Source organism: Rousettus aegyptiacus, unplaced genomic scaffold (assembly GCF_014176215.1).
Source record: "Rousettus aegyptiacus isolate mRouAeg1 unplaced genomic scaffold, mRouAeg1.p scaffold_m13_p_2, whole genome shotgun sequence".
In the NCBI taxonomy this organism is placed as follows: Eukaryota; Metazoa; Chordata; class Mammalia; order Chiroptera; family Pteropodidae; genus Rousettus; species Rousettus aegyptiacus.
In genome coordinates, this window is record NW_023416295.1 from 165,005,067 (window position 1) to 165,021,293 (window position 16,227).

The 16,227-nt window shown below is 45.4% G+C and overlaps 1 protein-coding gene and 1 long non-coding RNA gene across 2 annotated transcripts in view; both read right to left on the bottom strand.

Annotated features, from left to right (window-relative positions):
* The window catches only part of NUAK1 (NUAK family kinase 1), a 71,176-nt gene that overhangs the window by 22,243 nt on the left and 32,706 nt on the right, over positions 1-16,227 (bottom strand). The window contains exon 2 of the mRNA XM_016134941.2: positions 16,105-16,225. Coding sequence (XP_015990427.2) covers positions 16,105-16,225 — 121 coding nt within the window. The remainder of the gene's footprint in view (positions 1-16,104; positions 16,226-16,227) is intronic.
* Positions 9,849-12,571, bottom strand: LOC118613759. Its single transcript, XR_004955801.1, has 2 exons — positions 10,957-12,571; positions 9,849-10,830 (listed from the first exon to the last, which is right to left on the bottom strand). It is a non-coding gene; the product is annotated as an uncharacterized LOC118613759 (long non-coding RNA).

Consider the following 16,227-nt stretch of genomic DNA (forward strand, 5'->3'; position numbering starts at 1 on the left):
AACGAACAGCTACCGGTCAGGACACGAGTCGGGCCATTCGGTGTCGCGAGGAGCTGGCCAGGTTTTCTGGCCAGGTGAACAACGTCGGCATCACGACCGCTCCTGGACGTACCTTTGCAGTGTGGAGGGAATGTGCCTCTCTTTTCTGAGGACCCCGCTCCCTTTGCCAGGATCATTTCTCCCAAGCCCCTCCCATTAGAATCCCTCTGCTGTAAGGATAATGGGTAATAAATAACAAAGCTACCATTTATCAACCATTCGATATGGACCAACTACCCAGACCATTATAACATACTCTGACCCCAAAGTGGGTGGCCAATCTTGTCACCTCTTTTCTCAATATCTTCCAGACTTGCCATCTTACTCAAAATAAAACCCGAAGTTCCAAATGCGGCCTGGCCAGGTCCTACATGAGTCTGTGGACCCTACTTAGCCCTGTTACACATCTCTTCTGTGTATTTATTTTGTCTCCCCCAGTAATATACAAATGTGGGTTGGTTTATTTCATTCACTGATGTATTCCCAGCACTCAGAGTGCTTTATGGCATAGGGACTCAATGAGTATTCATTAAGTGATGAACTCAAAACTTCATAAATGCCTTCTGGATAATTACAGAAAACAATTACACAGTAATAAATGCTTCTCTCTCTTCAACCCTGATATTCTCTAGCAGTGAGGTTCAAACTCCACTTGCTTAACTTAGTCCTTGGGGTTCCAGGCAGATAACTGGGGGTGGCAGGGGGGTCGGGGAGATGTGGTATGCTGGGGAAAGCCACAAAGGCCAGGCTCTAGGTCCTCAGCACGAGCTCAACCAAAGCCACTCCATTGCTATCTGTTTCAGATTTGGGGCTTTCACATAAGATGTCCTTTGAGCAAAGACAAAATAAACATTTTAGAATCCATCGCTCCCAAGGGATGTGGTATAAAAACATTAGTAGGGTACCCAAGGCCCTTCCTGAAGGACCCCCATCCACCTCCCTCCATCTCATCAGCTTCTAACAGCCTTTGTCAGGCCCCCTCTGCCCACCAAGGCATGACTGTTTGCTGTTTCTCACAATATTTCTCTCTCTCTCTTATTCTCCCCTACACACACACACACACACACACACACACACACACACACACACACACTACTGTTTCCCACCTTTATGCTCTTCCCTCTGCCTTCACTCCTACCTGCCTTACCTGCCAGGGAACTCCAACTCATCCATTAAGGATGAACTCAAAAATATGGCCTCTCACTGTAGTAACTGGTGCTTGCATCACAGCACTTTAAAACTATGTGGATTTATTTGCTGGTTTGCATATCCAGTTCCTCTGACTGGACTTTGAGAGGCAAAAACTGTAGTTTTGGAATCAGACACCGGGGGAGTTGCTTGCTCTCTCTGTGCCTCAGTTTAGTCAATTGTAAAACTGTGCATACTATTAATAAGTACTTCTTAGAACTGCCGGGAGAATCTATTGACATCAGGTATGTTAAATCAATATTATTGAACCCCCGGGGCCTAGCACTGAACCAGACAAACACACACACAAATACACATTTAATGAGAACTGAATTGAATTGGAATGTGCCCCGGGCCTGGGTCCCTGTCCTCCTATACCTAAGCTCGGGCCCCTTCAGTTCCTTTCTGGCTCCTTCAAGTCCAGCCAAACCTCTCTGATAAAATGAAGGAGGAAGGAGGAGGAGGAGGGCAGGGAGGAGGAGGAAAAAGAACAGCCAAATAAAATTGGCTGTTCCTACGTCTGCTGGCCTCGGTGTACCCTGCTGCGGCTCTGGCTTCTGCCAGGGATTCCAGCCCGGTGTGCACTTTTCATTAACAATAAACTTTGGAAACTGGAAAAGCTGCCTCAGGTCGTAGGCCTCAGGCTCCAAAAAATGATAGAGTGGATGTGCCCGGAGAAGGCAAATGAGTTTTCTCATCTCTAAAAGGTTGAAAAGGAAGAAAGAGGGTAAGTATTTACAGGGAAAGAACAAGGAACCTTACACCCCCAAAAAGTGGGATGCCAAAGACTAAAGGAAGCCAAAGCCAGCGGCCCCTTCAGTGACTATCAGAAGGTGTGGGTCACTTGCCTCACGCGGAGCAAAGGATTACTTCAGTGACTGGCTTCTTCCCTATCCAATAGGCTGACATGGCATTGACGAGACAGAAACACAGTTCGGGTTCAACACAGTGCAATACGCCAAATATTTTACTAAGCGGCTTCCATGAGTGAGTCCTGCTGGTCCTACTTCTAAAATATCTCCTGATTCTGTCCACCTGTCTCACGTCCAGGGCCACCCCTTGCTTCGAATCCCATCCTTTCTGGGCCCCTGTCTTTCCCTCTTGCCCCTCTGCTGGCTGCGTTTGGGGGTGGGGGTGCCAGAGAACAGTTACAAATGCAAATTCCATTGAGCACTATGGAATACGGTCCTGCAAGATATTCTGGAAGAAAAACGCATTCCATGGTCAAACACAGGTAACAAGTTTAGAAAACGCTAATACCGGATCACCCTTGGAGAGTCTGGTTTCTTTAAGAGTTTTGCGGCCTGATTTGGTCATTTCGATATTCCTAATGACATCTAGGGGAACAAACCAGGAGCCAGTGCAGGAAACACTGGATGAATGAGATGATATCTGAGTGATAAAATCAGCCCCTCCCTGTTGCAGGTGAGGCTGGTGGGCAGCCAGGGGCAAGAGTTGTCCCAGTGGCCAGGCCTGGCTCTGGGATCCCACCCGCAGGAAGTGGCTAGAGTCCCATGGTCAAGGCCGTGATTGTAACCCTAGATGAGGTAAATGCACACAACAGTTCTAGACTTGGAGCATCAATGATTCATCAAGGAGGCCATGCGTTGTCATGCATGAAGTTTCTAGAGCCCTTCATAATAACAGCAGCATTTACTGAGTGTGGGCACTGTGCTAATAGCATTTTCCATTAATTATATCCTATGGCTTTGGTTCTATGAGTCTCCCCTTTCTCCAGATGAGGGGACCTGAGTATGGTGAGGTTAAGAACTGCCATGGCCACGCAGCACGTACGAGGCAGAGCCAGGCCTGGGCCTGCCGTCTGACTGCATGCTCCACGCTCTCAGCCACTATTCTATGATTCATATACATTGCTTCCACACCCCCCAAACCTCAGTCTCATCAGTCACGTGAGTCTAAAAATTTCCTCACACGGTTACAGAGGATCCAGTGAGCTCACAGATACAGTGCCCTCAGCATGGTGCCTTGGCCAATGCTCACTAAATGGAAGCTAATCTCATAATTACTTCATCTGCCTCTCAGGCAGCTCTGGCGAAACAAAACCTTAAGACTTCCCCCACTGGCCTCACTCTTTAAAACATGTTGTGGCTGCTACAGAACCACAGGATTTTCAAGCAGGAAGAACCTTAAAGATCAACTATTATTTTTCCAGAATAGCCCAGGATTTATAACGTATAAGAGAGCGAGGCCTTGGGACTCTGTCCTGAAGAGTGACCGCCTACCCTCCGCACCCGTGGCCTGAGGCTCCTCGCCCACAGTAAGGTCACTATCAGCGAAGTGGCAGAAATGCACTTGGCCATTCTTGTGGCAAAAAAAATAAATAAATAAATAAAGACTGCTTCCCTTGGGCACTTTCACAACTGGTTATTTATAAGCCCAGAAATCTTGTCTGTGTTTATGTTATTAGTCACTAAGCAAAAGCTTATTTTCCACCAGTTGGGAAGGGTTTCCTTTTTGAAAAATGAAAGCCTGTGTCTCTTGGCCAGACAGTTTTACCCAGAAGCCTGGTGGCTCCAGAGTGGTAAGGAAAACTATGGCCCTTGACATGCCAGGTCTACCAGGAAAATGAAAGCCCTGAATAGAAGCTTAGCTCAGCTGGAGTCGGCCCACAGCACTGGGGCCATGTCTATTTGGTGCAGATTTGGGTTTTCAGTATGGCAAGATTGTTATGAAGCACCCACTATGGGGCTGGCACTGGGGATACTGAAGGACGTCTTTGCGAGGCTAAGAAGAAGAGGAAAGGCAGGCCTGGCAGAGGGGGCAGCGTGACCAACGGTAGAAACCGGAGCACCGTAAGCAGAACTTCCAGCAGTCGGCAGGTGCTGGGACATCGAGAGAAGAGAAAGAAGAACCAGGCCGTGAATGCAACACGGAGGCCCCGGATGCTCGCAGGGAGCTCCGTGGAAGAGGAGTCGGAAACGTGATCAGACATTGCCAAGAGCAATAAACAGATAGAACAAAGGGCAGGATGGCATCCCAGATCCTAGACCTATGAGATAGTCCAGGGCTCACTTCTCCCCACGAGCCTCCCCAGACAGCGAGCACTCCTTCCCTAAAAGGCTTAGTCATAATAACAATAGCTGACGCTTACTAAACAGTTACTACATGCCACGAATGGTCACATTTAATATTAACAGTCCTATGAGATAGGTGTTAATATTTTCCCTACTTCATTCAGAGGGAGCCAGCACTCAGATCGAGAAACAATGTGGCCAGCACCTGCAAACACTCCCATGTCCTCTTTCTGTTACTATCCACCTCCTCCTGTGTGTGTGTGTGTGTGTGTGTGTGTGTGTGTGTGTGTGTACATATATCTGCCAATATTATGAGTATGACAAATATAAGCCAATATCATAGACTAATTTTAGATTTCAAGTTTTCTAAAAATAGAATCATGCAGTACATAGTCTTTCGAGTCTGGCTTCATTCGCTCAACATTATATTTATAAGAATAATCCACGTCATTCCATGCTGTCGGAGACTGTTCACTCTCATTGCCAGAGTACTCCACTTTGTGACTGCATCATGGGTTGGTTATCCAGTCAATTATTGACAGACATTTGGGTTGTTTCCGGGGTCACTATGAACGGTGTTGCAGTGAATATTCTTGTGCATGTCTTTTTACGCATCTCCGTTGGGCGGTAAGGATTTGAAAACCACTGAGAATTTGAACCCAAATTCGTGTGACTCAAAAGCCTATATTCTTGCCACAACTCTCCACCACCTTCCTCCATCATCTGCTTACCATCCTTCATTAGAGAGAACCAACATCACTACCTTTCCTGAAAATGCTCTTTTATCAGCCCGTCTGCGGCATGTATCTGAGCATTTTGCTGGGTGTTAAAGAGGATATGAATGTAGCATTAAGACATGGTCTTGGTCCTCGAGGAGTTGCTAATCCAGTCGAATAAAGCCAGTACTTACAAAATAACCCAAGTGCTCACCTGAACAATACAGACTTTAAGAATCTAGATAACCAGAAAGGAAGATCAGTGAGGTAACTTGAATGGGCCTGAAAAGATTCCTAGAGAAAACAGGCATAGAATTGAACCATCACAAACGACTTGGGTTTTGTTTGCATGCCAGGGTTTTACCATTGTTTCAGCATATCCTAAAATACCCCATTCTCTTCATTATCTTCTGCTGTCCCACGGAAGGGCCTTCTGCCCAGACACCGACTTGAATTATTTTACTTGTTTTTTGTTTATTTTCCATTTCAAAGGAGAGTGGCGATTGGTTGCTATAGCAACAGCTACTTCTCCAAATTAATTCTGAATTTCATCAGATGTTCAGTTTGACACTCCAGTTCTGCCTTCTGATTTGTCTGGCTTTCGCATGCATGCTAATTACCCAACTCCTAACGATTCCCTCCTGTTGCCCTCGGGGTTAATAACACAACTCGCATAACTTGAGAAAACGCGTGTTATAAAAACAATGCTCTGGCCTAGGAGAAACAATGATGAGTGAGGAGATCTTGGGATTTTAACCATCCACCAGCCATTTCAGAGCCACATACAGGAGGCCACTTAGGAAGAAAATGGGCTTGGGAACACAGAGGGTGGGAATCGATTTGCAAGATGTCCTGTCAAGAGCAGGTTTACTCAAGAATGGAGGGTAGCTTTCTGGTTTACATGTGACCTCAAGAGAGGAAGATTAGTTTGTTGGTTTTAAGCAAAAAGGCCAAAGGCCTGGAGTGGACCAGTCTGAATTCTCCTCATGCCTTTGCCTCCTATTGACTCCACTTCCTAAATTAGTTCCAGGATGCTGCCATTCCTTCCATGGTATTGCCGGCCCGCATGGCCAGCCCTTTTATTACTTTCCCAAAACCTCAGACAGAAGCACCATTCCATTCCTCAGGGATGGATGCTTGTCTCTTAAAGGTCAGTAGTAGAATCTTCACAGAAAGTAGCTTATTTTTCATTTCAGAAATGTAGTGATCTTTCCTTTGCAAGAATCATCAGCAACATAATTAGGTCATTGAGTCAGGACGAGATTCATTCTTCCAGGATCTTCTTCCTCGGAACTGAATGTCAAACACCTCATGGGCTCACAGCGTCACGGAATGGTCCTCTGAGCCCTTAAGTCCAAAAGCCCAAGGCTGTAAGAGTGAGAAAATTAAACTGGACTGGCAGCTTTCCCAATGAGTTGGTCAGAGTTGAGTCCATGTGTTTCCTGGTTTGGACAATGAGAGGCTCTTTAGTTTGTTCACTAATTGTCTTTTCTTAAACCAAAACTTTTTCTGGATGTTGGCTGGCATGCCCAAGGAGAACCATAGCCAACCAGACCACCCAGCAGTGGACTCCACAGAAGGCGGAAGAAATGGTAAGAAAGTACACAGGCTACCTGCAGAAGAGGGGATGCAGAAGGCTTACTAAGAACCACTAATTCATGCTGAGATCATTAGTGCTATTCGAGGGCCCAAAATCAAGTCATAGGAGGGCAGGAGACATGGCCAGGATAGAAGAGTTGCATGGGAGACGGGATCAAAGGCACCATGTGGGATGGGTCATTGGGCTCCACTCTCCTTCCACAACCATCTCTGGGAGCATTTCCATGAAAATGAGCAGAGCCCTGAGGTGATGGGCTCTGTCAACCATCAGCACACACTCATCAGCCATGCCCACAGTCTCCCTCTATTACTCTGTCTCAGGCTTTGCCTCTCTGTCTTATTCTCACTCTCTCTCTCTCTCTCTCACTTACTCTCACTCTTACAAAATCCTGAATCTGAGCAAGCTCTGGCAATTGATCAGAACATCTCAGAAGCAATCCAAGCTAAAGTTAAGGCTCTTGTACTTGACACAGTGAACTTCTGAAAAGGCATGCTTCCAGTTGGAGCAATGAATGAAGGGGGTAGAAACCCCTCCCTCTTGGAGGACGGCCTTGGTCTTCCCCACCCCACAGTGGCCTCTGCCCCAGGGGCTCACCCTACCCTTACTACCAGTCAGGGTGGAAAAGCCAGGCCTATGGTTATTGCACCTCTGCTTGTGGCCACTGCTTGGCCACCATGTATGGCTAGGGAATATCTTGTCGACACTAAATTCCAGTCCCCATCACCGGGCAACAGAGCGCAGTGGTTAAGAGGGTAACACCCAGAGCCAGGCTACCTGGGTTCAAATCCAGGTTCCACCACTTACTTCTGAGCTGAGTGACTGTGGCAAATTACTTAACCTTCCTGAGCTTTACTTTCTTCATCTGTTAAAATGAAGACTCTCCTCATTGTAAAGATTGCCACAGTACGTAAGCAAACTTATAAGTGTCAGCCTGTCATTAGGCAGTAAGTCTCCGTTTAAGACCAGAGAACAAATGAAGATATGTCTGCATCAAATCCAGCTGCACCGAGGATATGTACTGGCAGAATCTGCACCTGAGATCGCATCTGTGCCTTTGAGAGATGGGAGGGAAGTAGGAGAATGGAAGAGATAGTAACCGAACACTTAAAGATGGCAAAGCCAGAGACAGAGGCAAGCCTTGCTCTCCTAAGTAGGGTCCATCCCTCAGTCCCTGGTGGTGTTCCAAAGCACAGATCTCGGTCTCAGAGCCAGAATGCACAGAAGAACCCACCTCCAGAAACCACGGTGGGCGGTGAGCCCTCTTTAATACTCTGAGTCATCCTAAATGCATGCTGTTGACTGCCCAGGACAAATTAACAGAACTATCCCAGTTAATTTCCAAAGACTTCATATGAAACGACAACACGATTCCGTATTTTTTTTCCCTTTAAAAATTAGCTTCAAGTACAAGTGGTATTATTTGAGGCACTAGAAAATACTGAATTCCAGGAAACCCGAGAGGGCGAGGCAGGAGTCGCATTCGTTTTCAGTTGTTTTATTTCTAATCTCCAGCCTCTAGAAAAATGACTTGGGTGTAATCAAATGAAAACAATGAAAATAATACACTGGAAGGTCAAATAGCTAACTTAACTCATTAGAAACGTGGCTGGATAGACTCACAGCTGAAGAGCTCATTCACATGATTAAAAGCGAAGAAAACGCTCTGGTGTTGTGTTAGTAACGGGGGCGAGTCCTTCATTCGGATCCAGTCTACAGAGACTTCATGCGGAACTTGTAAATCTGGCAGCAAAGGGAGTGTGCTAAAAAGGCTCAGCCTTTCGCCATGGGTTCAAGAGAATAAACACAAGCATCATGCACCACTTCGCCAAGTTCAACAAACTGTTTCATGGGGCTCTGAGTCCCTGATGAGGGCAGCAACCAAATGGCTAAGTAAGGAAACCCAAGCCCAGAGGTATCACTCACTGCTCACTGGTGACTGCTGCCAGACACACACTCTTCTTGAGAATTCGCCGATGACAAATGATCAGACCAAGATGAGTTTTGAGAGCAGGGTGCTCACTTCCTCTTACTTGTAGGATTAAGTCCATACATCTCAGCCTGGCCAATTAAATCTGAATCCCGAGGCATCAGCATTGTTTATAAATGCCCCATGAGATTCTAACGTGTACTCAGCATTCAGATTCACTGATTTAGGCAATCCAGCCTCAACCTTGTCCTCTAGGACCTCCCAATAAGAGTTTCTACTCCAGCTGGAAAGGACTTCTCAGAGCACTAAAGATCAATCACACTGCGAATAATCAATATCATTTATTGAACATGTACCCAGAACAGTGCTTAAAATTTTATTCATTATCTGAGTTAATCTTCACAACCCTACCTATAAAGTAGCTAGCCATTGGCCCCATTTTATAGACAAGAGAAATGAGCCTCAGAGAGGTTCAGGCCTTAGCCCGAGGTCACAGAAAAGCAACCAGCAAAGCAAATGGCTGATTCAACTCTAAGCCTATTTGGACAATGAATATATACTCACCCTACTAGAACACTTCCTGGAACAGACAAGTGCTCAATAAAGTTCTGTAAAAGGAATGAATGACTGAATGAATGAATAAGTGAGTGAATGAATGAGAACAGCAGGTAGTGTTAATGACCCACAGCCTTGTCAGAGCAACTCGGCCACCACTTGTGTTTGACGGGGCCGAAATCAGGATTTGCCTGCTGCCAAATTAGGACACTTGAGCCTGAGAAGAAAAACTGCTCCCACTGTAAGTATTTCCAAAACACGGATACTAGTAAGGCAGCCCTGCTTTTCCTGCCCTCAGGAACAAAGGTTTCTCTGATACAGTGGTTCTCAGGCTTGTGAGTGCATGGAAACACTGGGCCTCGTCCCCACAGCCCTGCACGGGGCCCAGGTGATGCTGAGCGGCTGGTCCTGGACCACCCTCTGGGAACCACCCTCTGGGAACTGCTCGAAGGCATTATGAGGCAGTTTATCAGGGTCCTGCCATTCTCGAGGGCTTATTTTTCAGGGGCAGCAATAGTTTCTGTCTGCTGGGTCCCATGGAGACATCTTTCACTGGCCCCATTACCCCTGGCCACAGCGAAAGGGGAGGGCAAGAGGGAGGTGGATAGCTGTCTGTCTGTCAAGCCTGCGGCACGCAATCTGGACTCAAAGCTGTGGGCTTTTCCACAGATCCCACCTCTTGGTTTTAACTCTGCACCTCTGGCTGCGTGTTTAGAGAAGTGGTTTTCACCAAAAGGCAAGAACAATATCCTCTTCCAGAAGGATATAGTAGAATCAGGAGACATCAGTAGCTTTAAAAAGCATATTGTAATGTACACTTCTAGAAAGACAGGAGGAGTTTTTAACTAATAGTAAACTCATCCAAAATATCTTTATGGCAGGAATTTGGAGAATTTACTAGGGTACAGATTCTTTTACATCTTCTCATAGGCAGGGGCATGAGACTCACACGCTTATCAAAGGAGGCATGTTTGTTTGTCCATTTTGTTTTGTTATTTTAAGTTTGAGACACTCTTCCAAAGACGAGAGATCACAGCTGGCAAATGCCAAATAGGCTTCTCCCCACTTTGTCCCAGAGAGCCAGGACCACGGTTCCCAAAGAGAGGAGCCACGGCGAAAGGGCTTGGCCAGTCCTAGCATATCACACGATGCAAAGGGCCAAGAAAGAGATGTAATCTTGCAAGGCCAGGAAGTGAGATTTCTAGGAACAGAAACCAAGGGCAATACAAGTGAAGGCACAGGGCCAGTCTCACACGCTCCCCCTGCAGCTTCTTCTCCCCGCGGCCTCTTGGCTTTCACCTGCGGGACTTGCTACCAGATGTGGGGTGCTACAGAGCGGGTCTCCTAGGCTTTCAGAGGGGAAATGGGGGGTGAGACAACATGCCTTTGATGTCTGAACCGGGATCCTGAAATCAGAACCCCAGGCAGAATCTGTTTTTATCTCTTCCATCCTCTGCAGCCCAGTTGAAAGCTCTGGCGGGCACTTCCTTTTCAGCGGCTCTTTCCATACTGTCGATTACCTCCCTGCTGAGAGAATGGAATTCCTTTGACTGAAAACAGGGGTCCGGCTCTGAGATGGTGCCAGAGATTTCTTCCTTTTCTCTCTCCATTAGGTTCCCCTTGGGTATCACATACTGGAATGCATTATTTCCATCCTCTTTGATTTGACTTAGCGTTAGAAGCCAGTTATGGTTTGCGCTGACACAGAGTTGACAGATTCGAGAGTTAACCACCTTCCCTCATGGGTCACCAGGACAGCAACCCCAGGGTCTGGTTCAAGGAAGAAACATTTAAAAGGGATTATTTTCAAGATTTGGTGAACAGCAGGGTTGATTCAGTGAGTTTGCAGATTTTTATGAGCCTGCAGGTATTATGAATAGTATATAAATAACTTACATTTCCATGGATTGCACTGTAGAAAACACTTGCCCTTGTACTTGATTTGGAGTGTACTTGATTTGGGCCCCAAGCATGTTCCTGAGACATATGCGTAAATATTTTCTAAAATACCCACAAAATTGGGACTTGATGCTCTCACGTATTGAAGATAGCACGCTCTGTGGAGGCAAGAAATTCCCTGCATCACGGGGTCTCAGACACTGCTCCCAATTAGGGGTCACTGCAGACCAACAGATGACCTGGTTAGATTCAGGAGCACCAGCTTCTGAGAGCAGCTGACTGGGTTTGACTCTCAGACCCACCACTATTAGTTGGTGTGACTTTGGGAAAAAGGAAATTTTCCTTATAAAAATAGGGATGTTAGCAGTTCATATATCATGAATGTTAGGACTAAATGAGATAACACACATACAAAGCTTAGCACAAGGGTAAACACTCATCAACAGGGTAAACAACGGCAAAAGTAATATTGTAGGTATTATTTTAAAGTGTAAATTTGAAAATACTATTTCTCTCAACAAAACCAATGGCTTGCCCTCATTCCTGGTGCATTATTAAGTAAGCGCTTACTTAGTATTTACTTTTTTTATGAATGAATAACGTTGTCCCCAGAACTAGAATTTCAGTATCACCAGATCACACCGTCCAAGATGGTGCCTTCCGCTCATAAAAGCCCAGAGTTCCTAAACGTACAGGGTGAGTCCCTCATCGCTCTGTCACGTCACTGTTATTGCTGCTGCTGCTGCTGCTGCTGCGTGTGTGCGTGTGTTTTAAATCATAAAGGTCCTTGTTGAAAAAGGAGTTATAAAATCCTTTTATAGCTGCTATTCACTTGGCGAATGTCCAAACAGCCACTTAGGTGCCTGGGCATGGATTTTTTATTAAGCGAATTAATGCATTTCTGCCCTCAGCTAAGGTTCTCGATTGGCCTGTCCAATCATCAGTCGGCTTCAGAGAGAAGGTTCCCTTTCGCTCTGTGAGGGGCAGAAGGACCAGACTATTAACTTACAGACTCAGTCCTGTTGCTGTCACCTCACTGCCCCTACTGTGCCCCCAGAGTTGAAAAGGATAGAAAAGGCCAGGCGGAGGAGGATGCCTGGGGCAAAGAGGTGGGCTGCCAAGCCAGCAAAACAAGATACAACCGCAGAAATACAGGGCTGAGGCAAAAAACAAATGGGGCCAGGAAACCTGTGTGCCAGGGCCACTAACTAGCCACGATGCCCAGTGGTATAAACTGAATTAGGTCCCCCTGCAAATTCATACGTTGACGTCCTAACTCTTAGAACCTCAGAATGTGACCCTATGTGGATACGGGGTCTTTAAAGAGATGATTATGATTAAATGAGGTCATTCGGGTGGGCCCTGATCCAGTATGACTGGTGTTCTCATAAAAAAAGGGGATATTTGGACAGAGACACATATCAAGGGAAGATGATATGAAGACACAGGGAGAAGATGGACATCTGTAAGCCAAGAAGCCTTAGAAGAAAGCAATCTTCTGACATCTTGGTCTTGGATTTCTAAGCCAGCCAGTCTGCGGCACTTAGTTGTGGCGGCCCTAGCAAACTTACACACCCATCAAATCATTGACCTTCCAGACCCTCAGTTTCCACACCTGGCCTGCCCACCTCACTGATGTGCTGGGGGAGCGAATGAGACTAGAGGAGGGAGAGGTTTGTAAAGTATGCAGAGTTCTACAGATGATGTCGGGACATCCAACGTTACCCTCTGAGTGGGGTCTTGGGTTCCTGGGATTATAGGGAGGTGTTAGAAGGAGGCGTTAAGAGCTGGAGCAGCATCTTGGCAATTTTCTGCTTCTAACCCATGGGGAAGGAAGGGGAGCTGCCTTCCTGCACTGTGGATGTGGGGGAAACAGAACTTGTGTGGGAAAGGGGAAAGAGAACAGAAACGGGAGATCGCTAAGAAATTAAAAAGAAAAAAGGGCCGCATTTATGTCCCTGGGTGTTTTCTGGATAAAAACAACACTTTTTATTTGTATAGTTCTCTGCAGGTCATAAAACACTTGATGGCAGTGGAGTTTTTTGTTTTTTAACCTATTTGAGGTCAGGAATCCTTCTGGGAGTCTGATGAAAGCTATGCGCCCTCTCCCCAGAAAAAAATAACCCACGCGTTTACCACGTAAAACGTTATACACTAGCATGGCCTATCCTGCAATGATGAAGACGCTCCATATCTACGCTGTTTAATTCGGCAGCCACGAGACAACATGTGGCTATTGAGTACTTGAAATGTGGCTAGTATGACTGAGGAACTGAATTTTTAATTTTTTTCATTTAATTTTAATTGAAATATCATCTGTGGCTAGTGGCATCTGTATTCCATGACGTCGTGATTCCAGAGGGTTTACAGACCCCCTGCAGCTCACCCATGAAAGGCCCTTGTCACTGGACCCCAGATTAAGGACCACTTATGATGATTACACTGTCTTCAAAATAATTACCTTTTTTGAGCTTAGCAGCACACGTATCACCTCATTTGATCCAACTAACGACCCCATGAGAGAGGTAGGATGGTGATCCCCACTTTTCTGGTGTGGTTACTGAGTCGCTGAGAGGCCCGCCACCTTGCCCAAAGTCTCGCATCTGGGCCCCAGTCGAGAATTTGGGACTGAAACCCAAGCCTGTCTGACGTGAGAAGTGAAACTCTTGCCCAGCTCTCAAAAACCAGTTCACAGGGTTTCATGAACTGAGATGAATGGAAGCCCAAGCTCACACCTGAGGCCTTGACAGAAATTATTTCGAGTCACCCAGAGAACTTGAATTCATGCTGGTATCCATCTTTAAAGTTGCAAGCAAGGGCTCCTCTTCGTAAAGCCTCCAGCAGGGGCTGGACTGAAGCCAGCTTGACCTCGATAATGGAATAATCTTCCATTAAGGTTCATCTCCGGCCTTCCCTTAGGAGGGGTCCAGATTCCTATTCCCCATTCAGCCTGTAGGATTCCCAAGGCCAAAGAGGGCACAATGGTAGTGAATAAGTCAGGCTTCTCCACGTCAGCCTTTGATGACCACAGACACCTCCCAAGTAAAGGACCCAGGAGCGTCACGCTGGGAGAACATGCTCTCTGCCTTCCAGATAAAGGAGCGTCCTGCTCTAGGCCAAGAAATCCCAAACACAGACGTGCTCACAGAGCGTGGAACCCACCCCGGCCCACGCCACACAGGTCACGCTTCACTACTGCCTTCTGGTTTCCATAGTAACCACTCCGCACGGAGCAAGGCCACTCAGAATTTAATGAAACTCATTTTCATCCTGCATTTTGCATCTCTACTCATTTCTAATGTGTAGAAAATTCCTCTCATCTACCGGACAGATTCAGATTTCCTTTATCAGCCTGAAATTCTACTTTCATCAATTCTTCCTCAAAAGAAAACTCGTCCGAGGCCCGGCACAATGCCACATGTCTCCATGAAAACGTCTAATCCCCTAGCTGCCGTGGTCCCAGAAGATGCGGCTTACACATCTCCATAACACATTTCCCATCATGCCTCGCATCACTTCTTGAGCATGAGGCCCAAAGCACGTTCCTCCTTCAGTTTCTACATTTCACACAGTGCAGAGCAGAGCAAGAAGCAGACACTCAGTGGACCCATGGTTCCCAAGCTGTGAAAACACAGATGACTGGGTCCCACCCCCAGAGGTGCTGATTCAGCAGGCCCTGGGTGAGGCCTGGAAATCTGAATTTCTAACAATTCCACTTTATGGTCCACGAACCACGCTTTGAGAATCACTGCAAGAAATGTTTGTGGAATGAAAAAAATGACTGAAAGAAAATCCTATCCCCAAGGGCTCCAAAAATGAGCTATTGAAAAATCAAGATAAACAATATTACCATCACTTCTAGGTGAGGAGCAAAAAACAGCAGGGAACCAGAAGGAAAATTTTAAATATCAGAAAAACTCCATGGTTACCATCTGGTTTTCTCTTAGCCCTTACTGTATAACTTCTTATGATCAGACCAGAAATTTAAAATAGGTTCATTTTTCTGACCTGACCATATATTAAAAACTATTCTGGGGAAACACTTTGACTTGGAAAGTCCAAGACTAGGAATTTTTCATAAAAAAATATTCACAAATGAATGTAAAAATGATGTCCAAGGAGAATCACTAAAGCCCTGTTTATAATAACCAGAAATTTAAAACAACTTAAATGTTTGACAAAAGGAATTAGATTCAATAAATTATGGTATTTCCATAAATGGAATACTATAAAGCCTTTCAAAATGTCCTTATAGGGGAATATTTATTAATATAGAAGGAGAAGCATAATATAAAAACTGAAAAAAAAATCAAGCTAAAAAACAGTATAAACGGTATGATCTAACTTCAGATAAAGACCACATACAGATATAGAGAAGTAGATAAAAATATAAGTATGAATAGAGAGCTATTCATCAAACTGGGAATTAGAACAAAAATTATTTTTTGATTTTAATGTTTGTATTTTAATCATTTCTGCAATAAACACATATTGTTTGTATAATTCTTTTCCAGGATATTTTAAAAAATGGTAAGCTGTGGGAAGTTTATACTCTCGTGTCTTCCCAGAAAGGACCAAAGAGTTGAAGCATGAGTATTTTCATAAGCTCCTCCCCACCTTCTACAAACACCAACTACTACTTGGACTCTATTTGCAAAGCATCAGTTGCAACAACAGATCCCTCTTCTTTCTCAAAGTTTCCTGGACCTGCTCAAAGGTAATTCTTAACTCAAAGGGTCTGATTTCGAGTAATTCGTGATACCAGCACCTGAGCACGAGCTTTGAAGAATGACATTTACAATGTAAATGACCATTACTTGGTCACCCAACAAACTGCCATTTTTCAGAAACCACAGCTGTCTCACATACTGGCTTCCAATAGGCAGGTTGCTTAGCAACCTCCAAGGAATTGGGAACACGGGAGAAGACACCCGTGAGAGATATTTTATGACCGAATTGAGCTGCCTTGCGTGTGTCTGGTTGCCTTCAAGGTAACCAAATAAGAGATAACACTCGTCTATTTTTGCATCACGAGGAGAAATACTTGGCTCCTGCCCAGAATGGCAATTTACCTAAAAATCTTGGCAGGCCCCATGGTATGAGAAATGGTAACTGATACGGGGGTGAAAAAAAAAAATCACTGACCTTCATAAATACTGATGATATGAGGATGGTTGAGGGATGACATGATCTCAATCTCTCGTCTGATGTGAACCATGTCTTGTTCATCCTTAATTTTGTCCTTACGAATGGATTTTATAGCAACCT